The following is a 24802-nucleotide window of genomic DNA, read 5'->3' as shown; positions in this document are numbered from 1 at the left end:
CCACGGAGTGTATCCCAAAATTACCTTTTGTGTAGCTGTTTCGGATAAAAAATGTCAAAATAAGTTTCAAAAATATAATAATTCCTTCTGTCTCTATTTTCTGCCACGTTTGGTCAGTAACCCCAATTGTATTTCGGATATATTTTTGTGGCAAGCAAAAGCTTTGCGTGGTTTAATTGTATTTCTAGACTATTATGCCCGGTAAACCAGTCTCGCATCCCTTCCCCATCCTTCTCCTTGTAATTCATTTATTTTGCATTTAATGGGGGCCGACCTCGACCAAACTCACACAAACTGCTTTCTAAAATTTTGTAAAGTTGACTTCCTTTTCAATTGCTTAAGGTAAAACCTTTACTTTCGGTTCACTGATAAGCGCCTTGTTTTATGTGCATATAGCCTTGAACGTCCTTGTAAACAAATAGCCGTTTATTTCATCATTCGCTTTGGACCAAAGGATGTCTTCAGGTAATTTTTTAATATCATGTTTTTGGATATATTTCTAAAATTTATTTTTATTTCTTATACACTTTTTTTGTACTCAACATAGTTCAAATTTGATTTTACCTGACTTGTTAGGTACCTTAAGATATTTGCAATTTATCATATTGATAATAAATGTTTTTCACTATTAATGGAAGGAGCTCAAAATGACCTTTCCGGCAGATTAATTTGATTCCACCCTTTCGTTTTGATAACTGAAACATGCTGATGTACGCACAGATTAAAAAAATATTTAGACATATTTCTAATACAATTTACTTCAGATTTAGACAGAACATTTTAGTTAAGGTAAACGTGTAGCTGAAGTGTAAACAACCTAATAGTAATATAACGGGGTGCGTTTTACTGTTTATTCATTATTTATTATATGAATTATTCATATCCATCAATCTAATTTTGAGTACCATAAAATCAAATATATTTTGAGATATCATTTAAACTATTTGTTGATATCATCAAATGTATTTTCAGATATCCTAAAATGAATTAATGATATCGTTTAAGGGTATGAAAAATATTCGTATTGATGTCCAACATCTTATTTTGTGATATCCTAAAAATTCATTTTTGTGACATCGTTACTTGATTTTACAATATCATGTAATGTATTTCGCGATATTTTAAAATAGTGTATTTAATGATATCTCTAATTACAAATAACTGATATTACATGAGTGTCTTTTCAAATGGAATTTAAAACAATTTTAATAAAATGCGAGGCTGTGCATGTTAGTCAACGTCAACATGATATTATGTGTCTGATTTTTAATGTAGAAATAAAATTTTATTGCGTAACTCTCAATTGAAAGTACTTTTAATGGGAAACGAATTTAAGAAATTGTATACGACGAGTGTGAGTTTTTCTTTTCGTATTTTCTTTTTCGTTTTTATGCTTTTTTTCTGTTTATGTTTTTCTTTTGTAATTTTTTTCTAAGGGATCGGGTTATGCTGTAATAGCTGGCACAACCTGTCTGTGAAATCAATCACCACGGACAAAATATTCCTTTCTATACTTTTAATGTTACTTTCTCAGTGGAGAACCACACAACGTTCGTGATATTAACAACTAAAGTACATATATTTTAAACAGTATCGAATTACTTTCTAGTGGAGAACAACAATGTCATTATGGAAATCCAAATCTATTTACCGTCCTGACTTTCTATCTTTACCAAATCTCAAAATGGTGGGTTTTTTTTACCAATCATGAAAACTGAAATCGTTTTGTAACTATAACAACAAAATAAACAATCAGATTTTAAGTAGAAAATACGGTAACATAGCAACATGTTATTTAATGTTTCTTAACCACAATCATCATCTAGCCATTTATCAGTCATAAAGTCTTATAGCTAAATAAATCAAGACGACCTAACTTGACATAATCACTTAAATAAAAAAAAATACCATTTAACACATTCTGACTGAACAAAGAAGAAATTAATGCTATAGTATGTCAATGTTTAATAATAATATTTTTAAAATCTGTTATAAAAGCATGAAAGAATTGAAAAAATTGCAACTGAAATAATTTTGATATTTTATATTTTGTAGATTGGGACTTTTTAGACATATAGAAGTTATTAAATTTCTGTGTTGAAACTTCTTATATATTTCTATTCATTTTTTTTTGGGTAAAAGTATTATACTGATTTTCAGCTGCACAACACTTCTACATTATCCCACTCCTATGAAATATGGCTATGACGATTGCCTAGCCCAGTGCACATTGCATAAACATATGAATGCCAGTTAACAAAATCAAATATTGTTTACATTAAGCCAGCTTTACAGAAATGCATTGTAAATATTAAGCACTGAATGAGCTGAAAAGCATAAGCACCATCCTCTAAATAATGCATTTATGTTACTGTTTTAATTTTGTAAACAGCTTATGAGGTTTCAGAAGCGTTCATTTTGCCGGCACTGGCCTCTCTGTCCTTGGTCTCGTCCGCGATAGGATTCCTCTTTGTGCATTGGGGAACCACACTCTCCACCGGGCATCCGAGAATCACGATGTGGGTTTGTCATTATGTACATGCTGAATACGCTGATTTGATTTCTTCTTTTGAGGCTGATTTTTTGTTTGTTTTTTAAGCTGCGCAAGTTCATTTTTCAAACTGTTGTTTTCAGTTTTAAGATCATCTATTTGGTTGTTCTTGATGACTCAATAATCAGTACTTGATTAGCTTTCTCGTTGTACATAAGTCGCAGTGTTTCATAATCATCATTCTGTTTCTTAAGTTTCCATTTTCACAAGTTTTGGAGATGCGACATTTAACTTTTCTTTTAGTGAGTTGATTTCACAAGCAGATGTTTCTCACAGATCCCTTATTTCTGATATATAATTGGAAAGATCATTCTGCAAGTTTTCATTAAAGACATTAAGCTTTTGATTTTTCAAAATGAGAAACACATTCTCTGATTTCATACCGTTATTGGTTTTAGTCAAAGAATCAATTGATGATTTCAACTTCTGAAATTCTGTAAGAGAAATTCTACTTACAGCGTTGTTCGTTATATTGTGTTGAATGAATGCATCTTCTTCATTGTAGAATGGTAACGTACATTCTGCTGTCTTGCGATTAATAAATGCTGTTATGCGTTCTTTATCACTTTCTATTTTCTATCATTATTTCTGACTTTTGCCTGGCTCTGGAAGAAGACAAACTCGTGCAAAATGTCCAATTTTGTTACATTCGTTTCATCTCGCTTTTTTTGCACAACACATCTCCTTTTTGTTACCATGATAAAGTCCACATTTCCCACATGACGCAGAAATTCTGAATGGTAATCCACTTAGGATAATCATTGCTGTTTTCTCTGGAGAATTTGAATATCTCGCTTGCTAAATTGAGAGGTCGTGCGTGGGAAGACCACTGCTCACCGCCACGTGTAATGACGTAGTCGCTGGCACTACATATTTGTGAAATCAATCACTAACACAATGTTCCTTTTTATATTTTAATGTTACTTTCTTCTTTTTCCATTTTTATTCCACAAAAGTATATAAAACAAGTAATACAAGTACATAACATTTCTAAACTTATATAGAAACATATAACAATGAATTAGTTATATATATATTACAATTTCCTTTCTCACATTTCTTCTGTGTTTTATAGAGAAATTTTAATGGAAAGGAAGAAAGTGTACTAAACTGTTGAAAGATACAGTAAAAAGAGAGAAGAAATAGAGATATTTTGTGAGATAAAGTGCATGGGAAAACATGTTCAAATCTTGTTTAAATAAATTTAATCCATTTTTCATTGCAAATGTGTAGTTGTCTTTTTTCAAAGCAATAATTTCTTCAAGTCGTCTTCGGTTTTGCACATACTGTTTAAAACTATGTATTTCAGGTATGCTTTTATTGCATTTGTTTTTAAAAATAAAATATTTAGCCAAAAGAATAACGAAGTTGGAGATTAGGCTATTATTTTCTTTTTTATCAAGGACATTGCAAGACGAAACTGAATCGAAATTAAGCTCTATATTGCGTGACAGTTTAGCCTGCATATAATTCTTAACATCTGTCGAGAAGCTTTGAATAATTTGGCAATCCCAAAACATACGTTTTATCGATCAGTGTTCGTATTGCAAAAATCGCAGAGACTAGATGTCCAATTATGTATACTATTGGGTATAATCTGACCCCATTTTGTTTGGTATTTGAATGTAGATGGTTTCTTCTTTTGAATTAATATGTTGTACGCAAGTTTACACAGTTTGGTATTCTCCTTAATATTTTCTACAAAATATTTAGGCCTTTCATATACTATGTTTTCATTTTTAAGAAGAGATTTCCATTTTCCTGATATACTTTTAACTATTTGGAAGTATTTGAAGTAATCACTATTATCAAGGTTGAACAATATTTTTAATTCATTGAAAGTGTGAAACTTTCTATTTCTAAAATCATATAAATGTTCTACAAACTGTATCCCTTTCTCAAATAATTTAGCATAAAATAGAGTTTTACTATCACTGTCTTTTATTTTTGAATTATTCCATAACAACTCCTTTGAAATATTATCCTTTACTTCTTTATAGTTCATTTTGACCAAGCTATAATGATTTGCTTTAGGAAGGTTGATTTTATTTTAAGTTTTTTAGCATCGAGTTCGTTGATATTGCAATTAAAAAATAGATTGTTTCCGTATTTTTTTAGTTCATGTTCATAGATTAAATTCATGTTGCTATTATCATTAAGTATTCTTTTAACCCAACTTATTTTCAAAGCATCTAGTAATGTTTCAATTAATGTCAGTCATTTTTAAGCCACCATCTGGATAATCTTGTATAAGTATATTTCTAGATATTTTATCAGGCTTTGAATCCCAGACAAAGTCATACATGGCACTGTTTATTGTCTTTACAGTATCTGCTGGTGGGTTATCTAAAACGGTTAACGGATAAATTAGTTTCGGGAGTGCAAATGTTTTGAGAACAGTGATTTTTCCAATTAGTGATAAATTCCATTTTCTCCAACCTTTCAAGACTTTTTTTAAATTCTAGCAACTTTGGCATTGTATTAAGATTGTGCATTTCTTTAAAATTATTGCAAAATGTTATACCTAATGTTGTAGCCTGTGTTGAAGTCCACTTGAATGTTTCAAAATGTTTGTAAATTATATTTGTATCTTTTAAAGAGCCAATGCGCAACACAGTACATTTGTCTTTATTTAGTTTTAGTCCGGAGACTTTTTCAAATTTGTCAAGAGTTTGTACTAATGTTTCGAGTGATTTATTGCTGCCGTCTAGCACAAAACTTGCATCATCTGCAAATAATGTCTGTTTAATTGACTTATTGTTTACATTTATGCCCTTAATGTCTGGATTCTTTCTATATCATTTGAAAGGTACTCTATACATAAAATAAATAAATAAGGTGACAAAATTCTGAGTAGTAACCATTATTTAATACACATCCTTTGGCTTCACTGTAAAATAATTTAACCCAATTTATAATTGACTCACTGAAATTAAACTTTCTCAAACACTCAAACATGAAGTTATGATCGAGGCTGTCAAATGCCTTTTGAAAATCTGCCAAAAATATGAGACCAGGATCATCTATTTCGTACACATTGTTGATTGCTTCAATCAAAATTCTAATATTTTCACCAATGTACCCTCCTTTTATGAATCCAGTTTGTTGTCTATTTACTATATCATGAAGTACTTTTTTAATTCTGTTAGCTATTACTTTTGCCGAAATTTTATAGTCTACATTAAGTAACGATATTGGTCTCCAATTATTAATTGAAAGAAGGTCTTTATCCTTTTTTGGTAACAGGGTAATAATATTTTGCGTTTGCAGTTCGGTTAGATGACCATTAATATAAGAATAGTTAAAAGACTCAATTAAATACGATTTTATATCTGTTCAAAAGAGTTTTAAAAACTCTACTGATATACCATCTGATCCAGGGCTTTTGTTATTTTTCATTTCTTTTAAAGCTAAAGCGCATTCATATTCTGTTACAGGACCACTAGTTAGCCGACACTGCTCTTCAGATAGCGTTCTGTAATCATTTTCAAAAAAGTGATGATTGGTTTCCAAACTACCGTTTCTTTTGTAAAGCTCACCATAGAAATCTTTTATGTGTTTAAGAATGGCTTTATTGTCATCTGTTGTGTCATTATCGTTAATTCTTGACTGATGTATTGTCCTGATTTCTGCCATTTTCTGTACAAGTTTTGCAAAATATTTAGTGTTTTTTTCAGCACCTTCAATCCAATCAGCTTGTGACCTTAATAAAATACCTTTTATTTGTTCTTTAACAAGTTCGTTTAGTGTTTCTTTTTCTATGTTTAATTGTTCTTTTATTTGTGTATTGTTTGGGTTTAAAGTTAGTTGTTTTTCCAGATATTCTATATTATTTCGAACTTTGGATTCATTTTCATTTTTTGACTTTTTCAGGCGTGTTGAGAAACGAATTGATTCATTACGTATAGTTCCTTTAATTAACTCCCAAAGTACATTTGGATAAGCGTTTTTATTTATGCTTGCAATTTCCTTTATTGCCTTTCTAATTTTATCCTGATATTCTGCATTTAACAAAATAGAGTTGTTTATTTTAAAAAATCCCTTGCCGCTTTCCGTCGAATTCAAATCAAGTTTAAGTAATACAAGCGAGTGATCCGATTTAAACCCCGGTTTTATCAAACATTGGTTAGTATAGTTTATCAAGTTGGATGAAATAAGAAAAAAATCAAGCCGGCAAAATATCGGTGGGTTATGGTTTGAATGCCAAGTATACTTTTTATTGTTTGAATTTTTTATCCTCCAGATGTCATATATATCGTTAGTTTCCATCATTTCTTTTATTTTCTTTGAAGAGGTTTTGACTGCATCAATATTTCCATTTAGTTTATCCATTTCTGCATTAATAATTGTGTTAAAATCTCCGCCTATAATAAATGTTTCATCTGAGTGTTCGTTTAGAATATTTTCAAGTAAAATCAAGAAAATAGCTGTTGTCCTTGTTGGGACCGTAAACATTGATTAAAAATAACGTTTTACCTTGGACTTCTATCTATAAGGACTGTAATCGACCTTGAATATATTCTTTATATGAAATCAATCGATATGATACATCTTTGTTAATAAAAATGCCGATTCCGGCACTGTTTGATTTATTTCCACTGATAAAAAGATCGCCTTTCCATTGTTTTTTCCATTCCTCATAATCGTGTACTGTACAATGAATTTCTTGCTAAAAAAGTGAACGAGTATTTGTTTTGATTAAGCCATTCAAATATTTGCAACCTTTTCTCTTTAGAAGCTAAACCCTTGACATTAAAAGTACCAAAACTCATATTCATTTTATTATATGCGTTGAAAGGACAGAATCGTAATTTGCGCAATGATAGTTAACCATGTTATAAAAGAACATGTTCCCTGTGACTAGAAGAGACTAGAAAAGAGAATATAGAGAATAAAGATGGTACGAAAAGTGCATGGCAATGATATATAAATAATCAATCAGACTGCATATAAACATGTTTTATTCGTTTTTCTTTTACAATATCAATTTGGCACTCTAGATTATTTTAGTTAATACTACATGTGTAATTGTATATAAACTACTTGAAGACTTTGTTACTGTATTAGTACATCTAAATCAGTATGCTATCCGCCTTGCTCAGAATAGACGAACGCTACAATATTGGTACTAGGATAATAACTTAATACTAGTACCTTTGATAAAAGTAACATAACAACATATCAATAATATCGACAGTGTTTGCTTCGTCAAGAAAAAAAAGGTGTTCAGGTAGTTACTTCTGATAAAAAGGACATAACATTTTCCATAAAGACCGAGACGTGTCGTTATTTATCTACTGTCTAAAAAGCCAACATAAAAAAAGTATTTCCTTTCACTTTAAGAAAATTTTCAGATGATTTACAAATTGTGATTTTGATTAAAATTCGAAAGTATAAGAATTTTATTCAAGTAAGTAAATGTTTGTATCTACAGAAATAACTATAGAACATTATTATATAATCTATCGCGATAAAATTAGTTTAGATTATTGTATTCAAAATATACGATCATATAGTTACAAGCATGATGAGTTGCGATCATCTTAACTTCTAAAATTAAAGCAGCCACGTTTGATTTTCTATAAATGTGTGAATAAATCTAGTATATTCATTCTAACCTATAAAAATATATACATACATGTATGTACAAGCAATATCAAAACGATTATATAACCTGGTATTCCTTACCCTTTAAACAATCACTAGACATGTTTTATTTCCTTAAAAAGTGTGAAAAAACATGGTCTATTCATTTTAACCTACAATACGAAAACAACATCAATACACATGTACAAGCAACATCAAAACGTCTTTAAAGTCCGGTATTCCTTAACTGATTAATCAATCAATAACAGTATCATTGGCAATAGTAAATGTTCAAACGTTTCCGACTCATAAACAGTTTATATATTTCGACATAACCATAGTCTATTCATTTTGACCTACAATACAAAAAGAACATCAATACACATGTACAGGCAATATCAAAACGTCTTTAAAGTCCGATATTCCTTAACAGATTAATCAATCAAAATAACCAGTATCACTTTCAAAAGTAAATGTTCAAATGTTTCCGACTCATATACAGTTTATATATTTCGACATTGACATCATTAATAAATTCAATATATTTCCAGTCATTTACAGTATATATATTTCGACTGTAATACCTTATAGTTTTATTATTATTATTATTATTATTATTATTTTATTACTTGATATGTGGCTTATTTGTTTAGTAACTTGTAACATTCATCTATTTTTTACCAGTTTACTTCAATAATTATTCAAACCTAGCTTCTTATCTTGTCAGAACATTTAGTACAAAAATGAATGTTCAAAATTTATGAAGGAATACATAAACAATGTCCACGATGTCAACAAGTAAAAAGTCTTACAAAGCAAAATAAAAAAGTTCTACATATCAAGAGAAACATGAACATTCGAAGACAACAACACGTACCTACGTTTGTCAATATCTGCTATTTCACAATGTCCATGATTTCAAAAACTAGGGGAAAAGAAATAACATACAAAGCAAAATAGTCCCTACATATCAATAGAAACAGGATGGTTTGGAGACACGGTAAAATGTATCGCCCTCTCTAATTTAAAATACTTCTACTTTTGTGGAGGTTATGCACCCGATTTTCCATATCACTTCCTTTGAAATAAATTCGAAATAAAGGAAGACTGAAGTTGGTCCATTACTATCATGTGTGTATTAGCGCTTACGTTTACTAGCGTTAATGTTACTTTCTCAGTCGAGAACCACACAACGTAATGAATAAGAAGTCCTTCATATTAACAACTAAAGTACATATATTTAATACTGTATCAAATTATTTTCTAGTGGAGATCCACAATGTTATCACTTGGCACTTGGAAATCCAAATCTATTCACCTTCCTGACTTTCTCTCTTTAGTAAATCTCAGAATGGTATATTTTTCATTGACCAATAAAACTGAAATCATTTTGTAACTAAAACAAGAAAATAACAAATCAGAATATAAGTAGAAAAAAGGGTGACATAGCAACATAGGCATTTAATGTTACTTAACAATAATCGTCACCTAGCCATTTAAGCAGGCATAAAGTCTAATAGCTCATGACAGCTTAATTTGATCTAATTACTTCAATAATCAAAAGCCATTTAACCCATTCTGACTAAACAAAGAAGAAAAAATGCTATGACATGTCAAAGTATATATGATAATTTTTGACATCTGTTATCAAAACATGAAAGATTGAAAGTAGTGTGACTTGAACATATTTCGATGTTTTACATTTTTGGTAGATTTTATGCACTTTTAGACTTACAGAAGTTTCATAGTATACATTTTTTTTAGATTTCTGTTTTGTAAAAGAATTATACTGATTTTCAGCTGCACAACAATATCATGTTATCTAATATAAATACAAATTGTTTCAGCAATCCGTGTTAAATATTATTATATTGTAATGTTATGAAATATTACTGTAGAAATTTACACATCGGAGAGCGTTGGCTCAGACGAGACCGGAGAAGGAAGTGCAGCCAGGCCTTTTAAAACGGTGCTTCAGGTAAATAATTATTACGCGGTAATCTACAGGCAGACTAATTTCAGTTAATTAATACATCAGATAGTTGTACAAATATAATTTAAAATAAACTATATTCAAATATATATTTCTTCATATGAGTGTGTATAATATAGACTAAACTTAAATACAAATAAGTACATAGTTCATCGAAGTCTATATTTTCCAAGTAGGTGGTACGTCGGGCTGGCTTTTTTTCTACAGTTAAAAATTCATCTGGGATACTTGGATACAGTGCTTTTTCAATGGAGTACAATAAAAACATTGATTTTCCACATTTTTCCTCTGGATGAAATCTTTGACTTATTTTTGTACAACTGTTTTGGAGATGTAGACTTCTTCAATAGCTCACCAGAAGCACAGGTTCAGGCTGAGCTGTTAGTATAAGTGGATGATCGGGCGTCGATTGTCCGATCATCCACTATTTAATTTTATTCTCCTCAGCAACTACTTGTTATAATTACACCAAACTTGATCTGTAGTATTTTAACTTGAAATTCCTTCAAGTTTGTACAAATGGTCTTGGTTGACTTCATATAGAGGCCACAAGAGATAAATATAGAAAAAGAGATGTAAATGACTTCTTATAAACCGCTTGATTATATTCACTAAATCTGGTCTATAGCATTCTCTGAGTTTGTTCAAATGGTTCCGCCTAACTGCATTCAAGGGCCACAGGAGCTAAACATAGGAAAACCATTAGGTTGGTACTTCCTATGAGCTGCTTGATAGCTCCTTCTCAAACTCCAACTAAATTGGCATGTAACATCCACGGACCTTTCTCAAGATTGTTCAATGGTTTCCCATGACTACATTTAGGGGTCGCTTGAGCCAAAAATAGAAAACAAATAAAGAGTCTTCTTCTCTTTCATAGCTGCAAGGATGTTCATCAACTTTGGAAAGAACATCATTGCATATATCTCTCTAAAGTTTGTTCAAACACATTTCTTTGACTGCGCTATGGAGCAGCCATGCCTAAAACTGAAAACACCTTCAAGCGATTTTTTCTCATGAACCACGTATGTTCACCAAAATAGATCAGAATAGTCTTTGCACTGAACCTTTACAGATTTGTTCTTATGATTCATTTTGATTGCACAAAGTGGCCTGCAGGGTTCAAAAGTAGAAAAACCTTTCTGCAGTTTGTTAAAATTGTTCAACAAACTTGATCTGCACCATCCATGTTTGATCAGATTTGATTTTTATTTCAGTGTAAATGAGATGTGAAACCAAAATTTGTAGTCCTGTTTGGCGCCATATAACCTATACTGTGTTGGTGCGCCGTAAAACCCAAATAAATAAATAAATAAACAAATTGATTAAAATGGCTACGCCCTACTGCACACATGCGTCGTGAGAGCCATAATGAAATAAAATTATATTTTGTGAATAATAAAAAAGTAGTTACAAAGTATGCATCCCTTCTTGTATCCGTTGCATATCATAATACATTTGTATTTGGACATTGCTATCTTGCACGTTACAAATCTTGTTCTTAAAGCCCTTATGTAATGTTATGTAGCTGCACATTTGCAGTGATAACTTGTATCTTACTTATTACTTAATGTTATGATAATTGAAGGCTATGAGACTTGCTGCTAAAGAACCATTTCCAACTATTTATGTGGATGGAAAAGAAGAGGGAACTGTAAGTAGTTTTAGAGTAGTAACAATTCAACATCACATATACTTGTTATGACTGAAGAAAGCCTTGGGCTGTTATAACAACTGTATTGAAATTATTTAATACAAATTTAACTAAAGTATCGAGAAGATCAGACGCATCATGGCAAACGTCAACAATATAGATCAGTAGATTGAATACATTGTGAGCCTTAATTGTAGTCCTGACCATTCAACCATTCATTATTGCCGTGTTGTTAATGATGATCATGTTAACGATTTCATAAATTCATTCTCATGTTAATCTGATAATTTTGTTGTCAATGAACAGAATGAGTGTATAGTTTATGTAAATAATTCTATTTGTCTTAAACTTTCACTACTATCTAACGGAATAATCATTTCTATCATAAACAGAAGTATGAAGTAGCTGCAAAGGCGCAGATCAAGAAGTGGCAGAAAATCTGGCAGAGGGAGCTGAGTAAACCTACTGACAGTGAAGAAAAAGATGTAAAACTAATATGTTAATTAACTAGATGATATAATATATATATATAGTAATACTCACAGTCAGTTCCAAACATGCATCTAGTAGACTCTTCATTCACATGTTTTAAAGTGAAAAGCAATCACTTCACAATGTTTCTTTACTTTATCAACCAGTTTTAAATTGTAAACCCATTCTAAACTGGAAATTTCAATTTTTACTATTCGTGCAAAAATATTACAAATCTACAATAAATTCCTTTCGAAACATAGACCACAACCAAGCACAATGTATCCGACTCGGTTTGGTCGAGACATGACAGGTAACTATCTCTAGGACCGGCTTTAACGATACTGTATTGAAATAACATCGAATGGACTCCATGATCTCAAAGGATCAGAAAAAATAATCAACAATGAGTTCAAGCGAATGGGCGACTTTTTACGGGGTTTCTTTTATAAAGGTCAGTTATATCTGTAAGAAGATTCTCTTGAAGCATAGAAAACAAACAAGCAAGATAATAACAGATCTGGTTTGACTGATTCTGTTCATGGCAGGTAATGAAATGTGCAACACGTGACACTTTGTCACATAATAACATTGGATGGACTCTTTATCCTTGATTGTTTTTATGATCCCAACGTCAAAAATACAGAAAATGTATGTCCAATACAGGCTGACGCCCAGCGCAGAGAAAAGAATCTCGAGGAGGCAAAGAAAATTATCATCTCTGAAGATGCTAGTCTTCCAGCTCCTAAGCAAGTAAGTGTCATTAAGAACCATTCCAGTCTCCCTGTCAGTTTTCCCGTTCTAGCAACCTTATCTACCCTCTATTATTACCCAATCATTTGTTTTTTATTTCCCTTAATTAAACACAGTATGTATATAAACCTGTAGCAAAAGTTTATACTGTTTTTTTTCTGCATAAATTTTAGAATACTAGAATGTAAGCGAAATTAAGTTTATTAATATTTTCATTTGTATTACTTGCTGGTAATATGGATGTCATAAATACATTTAAACAGTAGTAATATCTAAGCTCACTGCAGCTATTGACATATGCATTTGGTCTGGCAGATTAAACTACGAGATTCCGCTAGCTACAGGGATGTTCGCGTAAAGATCTACGGTTGGGTTCACCGGCTCAGAAGACAAGGAAAGAACCTCATGTTTCTCGTGCTTAGGGATGGTACAGGTGTTTTACAATGTGTTCTCACAGATTTACTGGTATGTATCTGATAGACAGGATTATTCCTTTTTGACTAATATGTTGGGCTACTTAGCTGCTGACTTTTGAAAGGTAAAAAATCAGAAATATAAGAATTCAGCTATATTCAAAGCAGAGCCAGCGAACCATCGTCAAATAAACACGTATTTTTCCGTAAATGATATAACCCCTGACATGTCCCCAATCCATGTCTAAGTTCTAAAGAGCTGCATGTGATATGCAGTCAGTGACGCTGAGCAACCGTAAATAAGACCTGCTTGTGAAATGTTGTGTCAATTTCATTTAAATATGTTTATGTTTGCAGTATTCATATATTTTAAAAACTGTGTAGTAGTTTCTATAGACTGATTCAGACGACACATTTTCTCTTATTTGAAATACAAAGAAAAACTAATTGAAATCACAAAGGAAAAAGAACAGAAAACATCGATATTGATGGGGGAGTTTTTGATATCCAAATAAGCATCATGATTAAACGTAATAATTGGCATTTATTTCAGTGTCAGACATACGATGCATTGACTCTAGCAACAGAAGCTGCTGTTTGTGTTTATGGTGTCATCAAGACATTACCAGAAGGAAAAACAGTAGGCTCTTTCAACATTCAACTGTCGTCTGATTTTGATGATTTCTGCAAGCGCTCTAATTATGTCTTATCTTCTTTTTTTGAAATACAATTTATTTTATATTGATTTTGAAGAAACTTTAACATAAAAAACAGTATTATGTTGAATAGCTCTTTGGTATAAGATAGAAGTTGTAAAAAGATCCTTCGGGAACATAGAACGCAACCTAGCAAAATAATAGCAGACTCGGTTGGATTGAGTCTATTCGTGAGAAGTAATGAAACGTTGTTTGAAGTGACTCCATAGCAAAAGACTTATTCAAATACTTGCTATTTGGGTACAAGGTACCATAACCGTTACACGTATTTCAGGCACCAGGGAACCATGAAATGACGGTTGATTACTGGGAGCTGATTGGAGCATCGCCTGCAGGAGGGGCTGACAACTTACTGAATGAAGAGGCACATGTAGATGTTCAGCTAGACAACAGACATATGATGATAAGAGGAGAAAACGTATAAAGCTTCGTATAATAAATATTTTGATCTATATTATCATTTCAAACCATCCTAATGGAAGGGTGCATGTGGATGTCGTCTTGAACAGTATTCATAATTATTAGGTCTTCAAATATTCGATATTTTTCACCCAAACGCTCATTTAAACTCACTTAATAAAGAGTTGCATATTTTTTGTCTTTGGCATTATACATATCGTTGAAGGTCCTTATTCCATGTTAATAATGATAAGATCCTTTTAATTAGGTGGCTCATATAGGTTTTTTTTGCACAATAGACATAATTTTGAAGGAAAAGTCTTTAATTTTGTTGGAAAATAGATATAAATATTATTCGAACCAAAAAAACTCAGATACTCTTTTGAATCTATATACATATTGAGTTAGTGTACGTATATGTTTATTGGACATTAGACATAATCATGATTAGAGCACGCAAATCTTCATATATATAGTATTTTAATCAAATTTTGCGTTTGAATTAGAGGCAGAATATTTACATTCAGTACATTAAATGTTGAAATATTTCACAGAAGCTTGATGTGTACTGAAAATACTGAAATGGATACTGTAATTAAATCTAACAAAACAAAACATAATTATACTATAAACGTGCCGAATAATTAAAGGCATATGTGAATTGTTTGTTTCTTTATGTTGTGAAAGTTCTTAAGTTGTCAAAAGCAGCATTAAGTAGGAACAATTATAGTACAATAATGATATGCACAAGTATAAAATCAATATTTCAAGACTTTCGAATACGACAGTTTATGCGAACAAGAAGTAAACATTTCTAATGTCTGTTTACCATTTCCGATATATACTATTTTCACAATTACTTTTAGACATCAAAAGTACTAAAGATGAGGTCTGCTGCTATGCATTGCTTCCGTGAGCATTATTTCAGTCGAGGATACTACGAGGTGACGGCTCCTACACTTGTACAGACACAAGTAGAAGGTGGTTCCACGCTGTTTAAACTAAACTTTTTCAATGAGGAGGTGAGAGGGTTTTTTGTTGTTTTTTTTTTGGTTTCTTTCCCCTTTTTGTTAGATTTTCCGTAAAATCACACAATTAAGTGTGAAATTGCGCCTTCCAGATTTAACGGTGGAAGAAGACCCAAAGTGCTCTTAACATTAGTTCAGGCACTATCTGAGGCACTGAATGTCATTATCTTGAAATTTAGTTTTAAATACCATTCAGCTTGACGTCACAATGTTCAGCATTAACACGACATGTATTTTAACTACAATCAGTTTTTGAAACGTGATACTTATATATAAGCTCACGAGCTCAAATCGACACAAAACCTTTCAGGCTTATTTGACTCAGTCTTCACAGTTATATTTGGAGACAGCGCTACCTGCAATGGGCGATGTTTTCTGCATAGCAAGTTCATTTAGAGCGGAACAGTCAAGGACTAGGAGACATTTGGCTGAGTATGTTTGAAATTCATTTGCCAGAAAAAAGCTTATACAGATAAACACTCAGTCAGCACATCTATATTATGAGCAGAGTTATTCACTCAGTCTCATTTATTTTGAATTGAATGTGTACTCTTATTGACGTAGGCTAGCTATACTCCTGTTTGATCTCCAAGTGTTTTTTTTTGTTTCATTGTCATAGCATCTGACTATTGACAGATATTTCACTACTTGCCATGTTAAATACGTATGTGTGTCTTAATATATTTTACTAACCTATAAATAATGATTGTTTAGCATGTACCATCAACACACATGATATATCTCCATCAAGAAAAGGAAAAATTACAATATCAAAAATAAAGTCATTTCCCTTGTCATACAGTTTAGAAAAAGTAGTTCCATTATTAATGAAGTGATGTAAATCTAAAATAAATAATAGCCATTTTGTTAACCTTATTTACCAGAAGCTCACTAGGAAATATATTTTTGCAACCCAATGAGCCCAATACAAATTATCCGTGTTTTATCTAACATCCAGGTAGAGTGAAATTGTGTAAAAGGCAGTGATGCATCTGACAGCAATATAAAAGCAAGTCAGTGACAAAAATGCGCAGTTGTTGCTCATGGAAATAACGATTACCTTTCGGAAAACCTAACAAAATACTGTCAAATAAAAAAGAAAAGGGTCATTCAACAAACTACGTATCAAGTCGATATAGTGTTCAAGAGTACTACTAGTAAAATGCTCTGTCATGATTACATACTAAATATAAGCATTTCACTCAATCAAACCTGTTTTCCCTGAGAGCGATAAGCTTGTCTTTAGTAAGAATATGTGGTAGAGTAGTATATAACGCCGAGAAGTCTAACTTTTAACTGATCGGAACAAATTTATTCCAGAATTTTCATATACTTTATCGCAATGTTTTAGCAATGAGACAAACCTTCAAATACAACCACCTTTTGCAGAAAATAGCCAGAAAATTTGCGTTTTGATTATGTTATATGGGATAAGTGATGGTACATTGGAACTAACTGCTAATAAGTATCAACTCGATAGCCTTCAAATTCAAATATTTGATTAAACATATCCAGAAAGTTTCAAGATCAACATACACTGTTACTGGTACCAAATTTAAAAATCCACTCCCAATCAAGCTTAGGGGTGCCGATATTCAAAGTATGTTAAAAAACATTTCGTTTTACTACACTTTTTCAAATTGTCTGAGTAATCTTTCCATATACAAATTTAAAAACGTCTTATCCTTTATGTCTTTAAATGTTTTATATATGTTTGTGCGTTTTGTTTTGTTTTGTATTTGTGTATTTCTATTTATGTTTAGAGCTGCAAACGTTTTGCTAAGTTGTTTGAAAATCCTTCATGGAGGGAAAAAGATATTGAGCGAGCAAGAAATAGTAACTTTTGAAAATTGATACCACCGTACGACCTTGACACTGAACCGTAATGACGTTTAGTAAACATTCACGCAAAGTTATTTAAAACATAGAATATATTGAACTACCAGTAATTATCTTTCTATGTTTGATCCATACAACATTTACCCTGAACCGATATGGCTAAAAGTTTCGTTTTATACGTCGTCCCAAAATGGTTTACATCTGTCCTTCGTTTTTAAAAAATCCTTTCAGGGGTTGAAAAGATATGGAGTGGACATGAAACGCTGCATCTTGACATTGAACCAACATGGCTGAAAGTTGCGTTCTGCATATTGTTTCATTATTGCAAAGTGTTGCCAAGTTATTTAAAAATCCTTCAAGAGGTAAAACGATACATAGTGGACAAGAATGTCTACCTACGTACGACATTGCCCTTGAACCGACCTGACTGAAAGTTATATTCTGTATGTAGTTTCTTCATGACATTTGGTCTCCCTATATGACTTTGAAATTAAAGGGACCTAGCTAAAATGGCAAATCTTTGTGTCAAGTAATCTTAGAATATTTTCAATGAGTATACAGAGATAACACGACTTTGTGACGGATATACGAACGGATGGGTCGACGACCAAGCCAAACTAAATTTGGCTCTCTTAAACTTGGAGAGGAGTTATTCAATATAAAGTTAATATAAAGTTTATTAATGATGAAATAGTGAAATATGACATATCAGATACAGCCACACATCTACATGATATATATTACAGATACACCCATATTGAAGCAGAATGTCCGTTCATATCGTTTAATGACCTGCTGGACAGACTTGAAGATCTGGTCTGTGATGTTGTCGACAGAATATTGAAATGCCCGCTGGGCTACATTGTTAATGAACTCAACCCAGTAAGTGTTATTCCATACTGTCTTAAATAATAGTATATTAATATTGATACGTCCTTCAAAGAGTATATACCTATATTTGAATACAATGTAAGTCTCCTTCTGCGTTTAAACTTTCGTAGAGACTTCTTTAAAATAAGTAAATAACTAAACAAGTTCCTTATTGGCTTTTAGAACTTCCATGATTCTTAGGAGAGTTTTCAGGAAAACCCCTTTCTTTCTTATTTCTAGGATTTCAAGCCTCCAAAGAGACCTTTCAGAAGAATGGAGTATACTGCCGCTTTGAAATATTTGAAAGAAAATGAAATAAAGAAAGACGATGGCTCTTTTTACGAATTTGGCGATGTAAATAAAAACATTTTAATGGAGAGGTTAAGATATCAAGACGTTAGTGTGAACAAATAAGCATCTGTTGAAAATTACCCGTAGTTGTCCCTTCCGTTAGAAACTCGTGGGATGTGGGGTGGGGCAGAAAAAGTAAATATACAATTTTGTCCCAGAATTTAAATAAATAAATAGTTCTAAACCTCAGATATGTCGGTTTTGACACATACACATGAAACATGTACACCTAATTTCTGTGTTATGAATGTTCCCCTATCAGACGCTTATTCAAATAAATGAAGATCTGCACTTTCATGTATCAGTACGAATTTGAAATCTTCACCTCTCTAATTACCATTAATTTAAATGTTTAAAATGCGATTTTTGCTGCGGTTAAAGTCTTTTGTTTAAAAACATGTTATTTTTATTCTGAACCGAACAATGTCTTCGATGTGTAGAAATGCCAAATATTAAGGTTACCTTTATTCGTCTTATAATCTATGTACTCGTATACCCCATGGTTTTGTAATTGAAGAATCTTTGTTCGTACGAAGCTTTGTATAATTAATGCTAGCTTTAAACAAATGCAAACATAAGATCTAAGTTTAACAGTAGCGTCTGTTTGCTAATATCTTAATGAAACAGGTTCAGAAATTATCTAATGATTTTTAGACATCAATATTGATACTAATTTTAGGACATTCCAGAAGCTCCTGAAAGAAAGATGACGGATGCCATCGGTGAGCCAATATTTCTGTGCAAGTTCCCGGCAGAAATAAAATCATTCTATATGCCTAGATGCAAGGATGACAAGAGACTAACAGAATCGGTAATTACGTAATTCATACAAACAGTGATAACCTGGAGTTGCTTCTTTACTAACATGCACCTCAAAAGTGATTTTGTTTCATCAGCTCAGAATTTTATATTCATAAATTTTAGTTTCAATCACCTCTTTTCTAAACATTGACCCAAAAAACTTCTTCTTTCAAAATATCAGTGAAATCGGCGCCAGGACTTGTAAGCGGTGTCTCTTTTTTATTTTTGTTGTTGGGTTTAACGTCGTACCGACACAACTGTAAGTTATATGGCGATTTTCCAGCTTTGATGGTTAAGGAAGACCCCACATGCACCTCCGTGCATTATGTCAGCACGGGCGGGCACCTGGGCAGAAACACAGACCTTCAGTAAGCAAGCTGGATGGCTTCCACACATGAAAATGGTGAGGTTCGAACCCACATCAGTGAAAGCGGGTCCAGAAATTGTTTGTAATGTCTCTATTTTGTCTAAATGTAGGGTCTGAGGATATAAAACTGAGATTGAAGACCAGTCTTAAAGTTTCAGTATCTGACTGGAAATTTACCTTTGAAAAGGTTGCATACCGAGATATGTCTTCAGTTTGATAATCTCAAAGCCAGGATTTTAACACAAGAGAGCCATAATGGCCCTATATCGCTCACCTGAGTACCATTGCTCTTAATGATAAGATCAAGTTTTGACATAGATCACATAGGCATACACTTTAAATATCATCAGGATAAATATTTTCTTGTTACAGTCCCTTTTGACCTATGGGTCACGTACTAGTCATAGCCAAACTCCATACCAAGTTTGAGGGTCCTTGGCTCAAATGCTGCATTTTTGTATTAACATGATTATTCCTTACCCTGGAAGACTTAAATAACATTTAAAACCAATCTCATTAGATGCTGCTGAGGTATATTCATTTACATAAAATAAAGGGAGGTAATTTGTCATAAATTCAGTCAAAGTTTTCTACCCTGATTGTCCGAGTCCATCTGATGGCATAAACGACATTTCAAATCAGTATCTTCATTGGTTACTGAGATACACCAATTTTAATTTGAAACAAAGGGAGGTAATTTGACAAAAAATCAGTCCATAGTTATCTACCCTGATTGTCTCAGTTCAACTAATGACAATAATGAAATTTCAAATGAGTCCTATAGTACTTACTGATATAAATCCATTTTTATTAAAATCAGGGGAAGTAACCATGCATTGGTATATGCATGTAGAAGATACAGAGTACAAGCCTTTACAGCAATATATTAGAAAAGTAAGAAAAAGTAGAAATTTCTTACCAAGTAAGACATCAAAAATGTTTCAAACCAATCTCAATAGAAGCTGCTAGGTATATTCATTTACATAAAAAATAAAGGGAGGTAATTTGTCATAAATTCAGTCAATATGTATCTTTACTGATTGTCCAATCCATCTGATGGCATACATGACATTTCAGATCAGTATCTTCATTAGTTACGGAGATATACCCATTTTAATTTGAAATAAAGGGAGGTAATTTGACATAAAATCAGTCCATAGGTATCTACCCTGATTGTCTGAGTCCAACTAATGACAATAATGAAATTTCAAATGAGTCCTATAAGTACTTACTGATATAAATCCATAAAAAATAACTCCAGAACCTATGATTTGATCTGACAGATTCATCATGGAATCCAAGATTTATTGCTGTTGAAGATATTTTGCAAGTTTGTATCAAATCAAACCATAAATGAAGTCTCTATATGGCTACAAAAGCCAAAATAGCAAATTTTGGACCTTTAAGGGGGCATAACTCTGGAACCCATGATGGGATTTGGCCAGATTTCGAAAGGATTTGAGATATTATGCCTATACAAGTTGTGTGCAAGTTTGATTAAAGTTGATTGCAAAATGTTGTCTCAATCGTGTTCACAAGCAAAAAATAGCAAATTTTGGCCCTTTAAGGGGCCATAACTCTAGAACCCATGATGGGATTTGGCCAGTTTTCGAAAGAATCCGAGATATTATGCCAATACAAGTTGTGTGCAAGTTAGATTATAGTTGATTGCAAAATGTTGTCTCTATCGTGTTCACAAGCCAAAAATAGCAAATTTTGGCTCTTTAAGGGACCATAACTCTGGAACCTATTATGGGATCTGGCCAGTGTTCGAAAAGAACCGAGATATTATGCACATACAAGTTGAGTGCAAGTTTGATTAAAATCAAATACAAAATGTGGTCTCTATCGTGTTCACAAGGAAATTGTGGACGGACGGACGACGGACGACGGACGACGGACGAAGGGCGATCACAAAAGCTCACCCTGTCACTATGTGACAGGTGAGCAGAAAATGTTTGAGATGAAAGGGTCCGTAACTTTAAATCTTCTTTGGTGCATGATCACAGCACTTGACGTTTTTCCCTAAACTATAGTACGACAGAGACTATGTGATCAAAAGACATTCAGTAAGTTCATACTTCAAAAAGTGTCAGATATAGTCATAAACATTTAATTTGTACCTGCAACTTTAGATTATTGGAAACTAGTTGTTCATTAAACATGTGCAATGGAAAAAAAGTTTGAACTAGTGTATAATCAGAAAATTGTTGCTGGCTCGAACGAACGAGGGGTAACAGTTACGTAACTTCGTTTTCACATTTAATCTAAAATAAGTAAGTATAAAATACCAAAGAAAATAGCATATAGATGTTTTGTAGGTGGACCTCTTGCTTCCAAATGTTGGTGAGATAGTTGGTGGGTCAATGAGGGTATGGCAGTATGACGAGTTGATGGAGGGGTTCAGTCGAGAGGGTATTGACCCTAAAAACTACTACTGGTACACTGATCAGGTGAGATTTACTTCAAAACTTACTTCAATGATCAGTCTCAAAAACGTAGCATTGCCAAGACTTAGTTCTGAAAAAACGAACTAGATGAAGGAGTTTCGAGACTGGTCGCAATTAAGATTCCAAGTGTTGCATCCAGAGACAATTCTCAAAACGTTTTCATTGATTCATTTTTATATCTGGCTCAGAACCAACCAGATGCTATTGGGCAGGGAGCCAGACTGGAATATAGGTCATTTTTTTAGCTATTTGGATTATTTTACAACCCGAAATACATGTACTAAAAATAAAAATTAAATGTATGAATAGTTTTAATAACTTTTGGGCTCATGGTGCCCACGAGTTTTTCTGCATATGTTACATTAATAATCATGTCGTCGATCATAACACAAACTGATTTCAGTAGGAGCACTTAATTTTGAATAGTCTATAAGGTGTACAAATCTAGTTTAATACCCCAAATAAAAGCAGTGTAAAAGGTATGTACATTTTTGTAGTTTTAAGAAATTGCTTGTTTAGGTTATCGTTAACAAAATATAGCTTTAAGACCTAAGTAAGAGCACTTCTTTCTATATTGTTTATAACTTTAACACTTGGTTCTTTATATTTTTTATAGTGTATAGATTTCTGTAGTTAAGAGCACTTCATTCCACACAGTTTATAAGGCATATAAAAGCATTTCGTTCATATCTTGTATAACTTATATGTTTCTGTAGTATTTTAAAGTCTCAATAAAAACATTTGTTTTATTGTCGTCCATCAGGTTCTTATTTCTGTATTTCATAGCCCATTTTTCTGTATTATATTCGGCAGTTCAATATTCCAAATAAAGAAGACATCAGTAATTATAGCACGACTTTTTAGATTGTGAAATTAGTATACATTTTGTCAACTATAATATCACTGGGCTCTGAAAGTTAATTTACATTTCTATATTATATATTTACAGAGAAAATTTGGAACATGTCCACATGGTGGGTATGGTCTTGGCCTTGAGAGATTTCTGTGCTGGATCCTCAACAGATACCACATTCGTGAAGTGTGTCTCTACCCGAGATTTGTTGAAAGGTGTAAACCATAAAATGACAGAAAAATATAAACAGTGTAACAAAGTATTCTGTAATTTACTTTTTTATTGTCGTGGAACAATTTCAGTTTTCCAGGTCTTTATTCATTTACCGGTAATCTTTCTATAGGCTAAGTGCGTCTTTCAATAAGATGGTTGTAGGGCTGAATATTGAGCAAGGCTCATGAGGCTATTGCAAAACTGGTTCATACTGATAATTTTGCGCATTTTTCTAAATTAAAATGTTGTGCATAGCTTTAACGTTTGTTGAACAAAATATAAAACTGTTACATGTTTCATTTGATTTGAAATGTTAGGTAATAAATATATTTTTGTTATATTCAAATGGAATTTAGGCCTCAAACGAAAGCAAATTATGGGACGATCATTAGAAAGTCAGGTAAGGGGCTGAAGGAAAAGCAGATAAATAATTTTGACTAAACATTAAAGTAAATAAATAATCTGCCCTTTGTTTTAGTGGGAACAAATACATAATCTGGTCCAAATGCCAATAAGGATAGTCTAAGTTCTTCAACAAATTGAAAAAATATTGTTCCATAATTATAAGAATAGCACTTACAAGCAAAGTACAATCTGATTTTATAACAACCAAAGATATCTCCTTGTTTGTACCAGCTGTCTAAAAGGTATTAGTTTCCTAGCGATTTTCAGAATGTTTATGGTAGGTGATTTGTATATCCCGCTGTGTCACATGTGCATATATGTATAGTTTTATTTCAATATGAATATTCGTTTGCATAAATTTTGAAACACTCCCTAAGTCTAGAAAATTAATTCGAATCATTTAATTTTCCTTAGTTATGAAATATTTAGGACCAGGTTTCTAAGTACATGTACTTTTTAAGTAAATGGATAATCGAACCTGACCAAAACTGCTTACAACCCTGATTTTCTGATGGTTTGCTTAATTGCAGAGATATATAATGATATCATTTTTATACATCAGCAGAAAGGCCAGAGAATATAGATTTGAACTTGAAAAAAAAACTGCTGTCACATATAATCATTTACAGTTAAAACTTAAAAAGAGAAAATCTGAATATTTGTCGTGGATTTAAATATTCCACATGTTCTTGCTCTGTTCAAAATATTGTTAAAGTTAAAAAAGCCGTAACATTTTAGAACTGTTTACTGATGTAACTTGGCCAAAAAATATCACACATAGCCTTTTTGCGAAACGGAATAAAATTATAAGACATATGTATGTGCGTTGTTTTCAATTTTCAATATCAGAAAGATAAAAAAGAAAATTTATTGAAACATAATTCTTATTGAGATATTTTATGTCAGTTTTATTATATAAATTTGGAAGAAGATCCTCTGGAAGAATAAAATGCAAACGAACAAAATAATAGCATGTGCGGTTTGACCGAGTCTGTCAGTGGGGGTAATTGAATGTAAAACACTCCTCACGTCCTTAACACTGACTTAAGTATAACTCTTTTATAGTAAAATTGAATGCACTCTTTGATTGAG

The 24802-nt window shown here is 32.2% G+C and overlaps 1 protein-coding gene across 1 annotated transcript; it reads left to right on the top strand.

Annotated features, from left to right (window-relative positions):
- Positions 1-340: 340 nt before the first annotated feature.
- LOC123548880 (asparagine--tRNA ligase, cytoplasmic-like) lies at positions 341-24320 on the top strand. Its single transcript, XM_053545904.1, has 15 exons — positions 341-465; positions 10036-10115; positions 11716-11781; positions 12174-12266; positions 12919-13005; positions 13321-13470; positions 13972-14058; positions 14409-14552; positions 15400-15555; positions 15872-15993; positions 18147-18282; positions 18511-18624; positions 19301-19432; positions 22111-22242; positions 23189-24320. The coding sequence occupies exons 1-15, from the start codon at positions 456-458 to the stop codon at positions 23318-23320; spliced, it is 1641 nt and encodes a 546-aa protein (XP_053401879.1). The 5' UTR covers positions 341-455; the 3' UTR covers positions 23321-24320.
- The last annotated feature ends 482 nt before the right edge of the window (positions 24321-24802 follow it).

Source organism: Mercenaria mercenaria, chromosome 6 (assembly GCF_021730395.1).
Source record: "Mercenaria mercenaria strain notata chromosome 6, MADL_Memer_1, whole genome shotgun sequence".
Classification (NCBI taxonomy): Eukaryota; Metazoa; Mollusca; class Bivalvia; order Venerida; family Veneridae; genus Mercenaria; species Mercenaria mercenaria.
The sequence above is the reverse complement of the archived record's forward strand: the minus strand, read 5'-3'. Positions and strand labels throughout refer to the sequence as shown.

Coding starts and splice junctions, on each gene's coding strand:
- LOC123548880 (XM_053545904.1), top strand. Junction 10,116..11,715: donor CTTTTAAAACGGTGCTTCAG/GTAAATAATTAT, acceptor TGATAATTGAAG/GCTATGAGACTTGCTGCTAA. Junction 18,625..19,300: donor CTTTTTACGAATTTGGCGAT/GTAAATAAAAAC, acceptor TACTAATTTTAG/GACATTCCAGAAGCTCCTGA.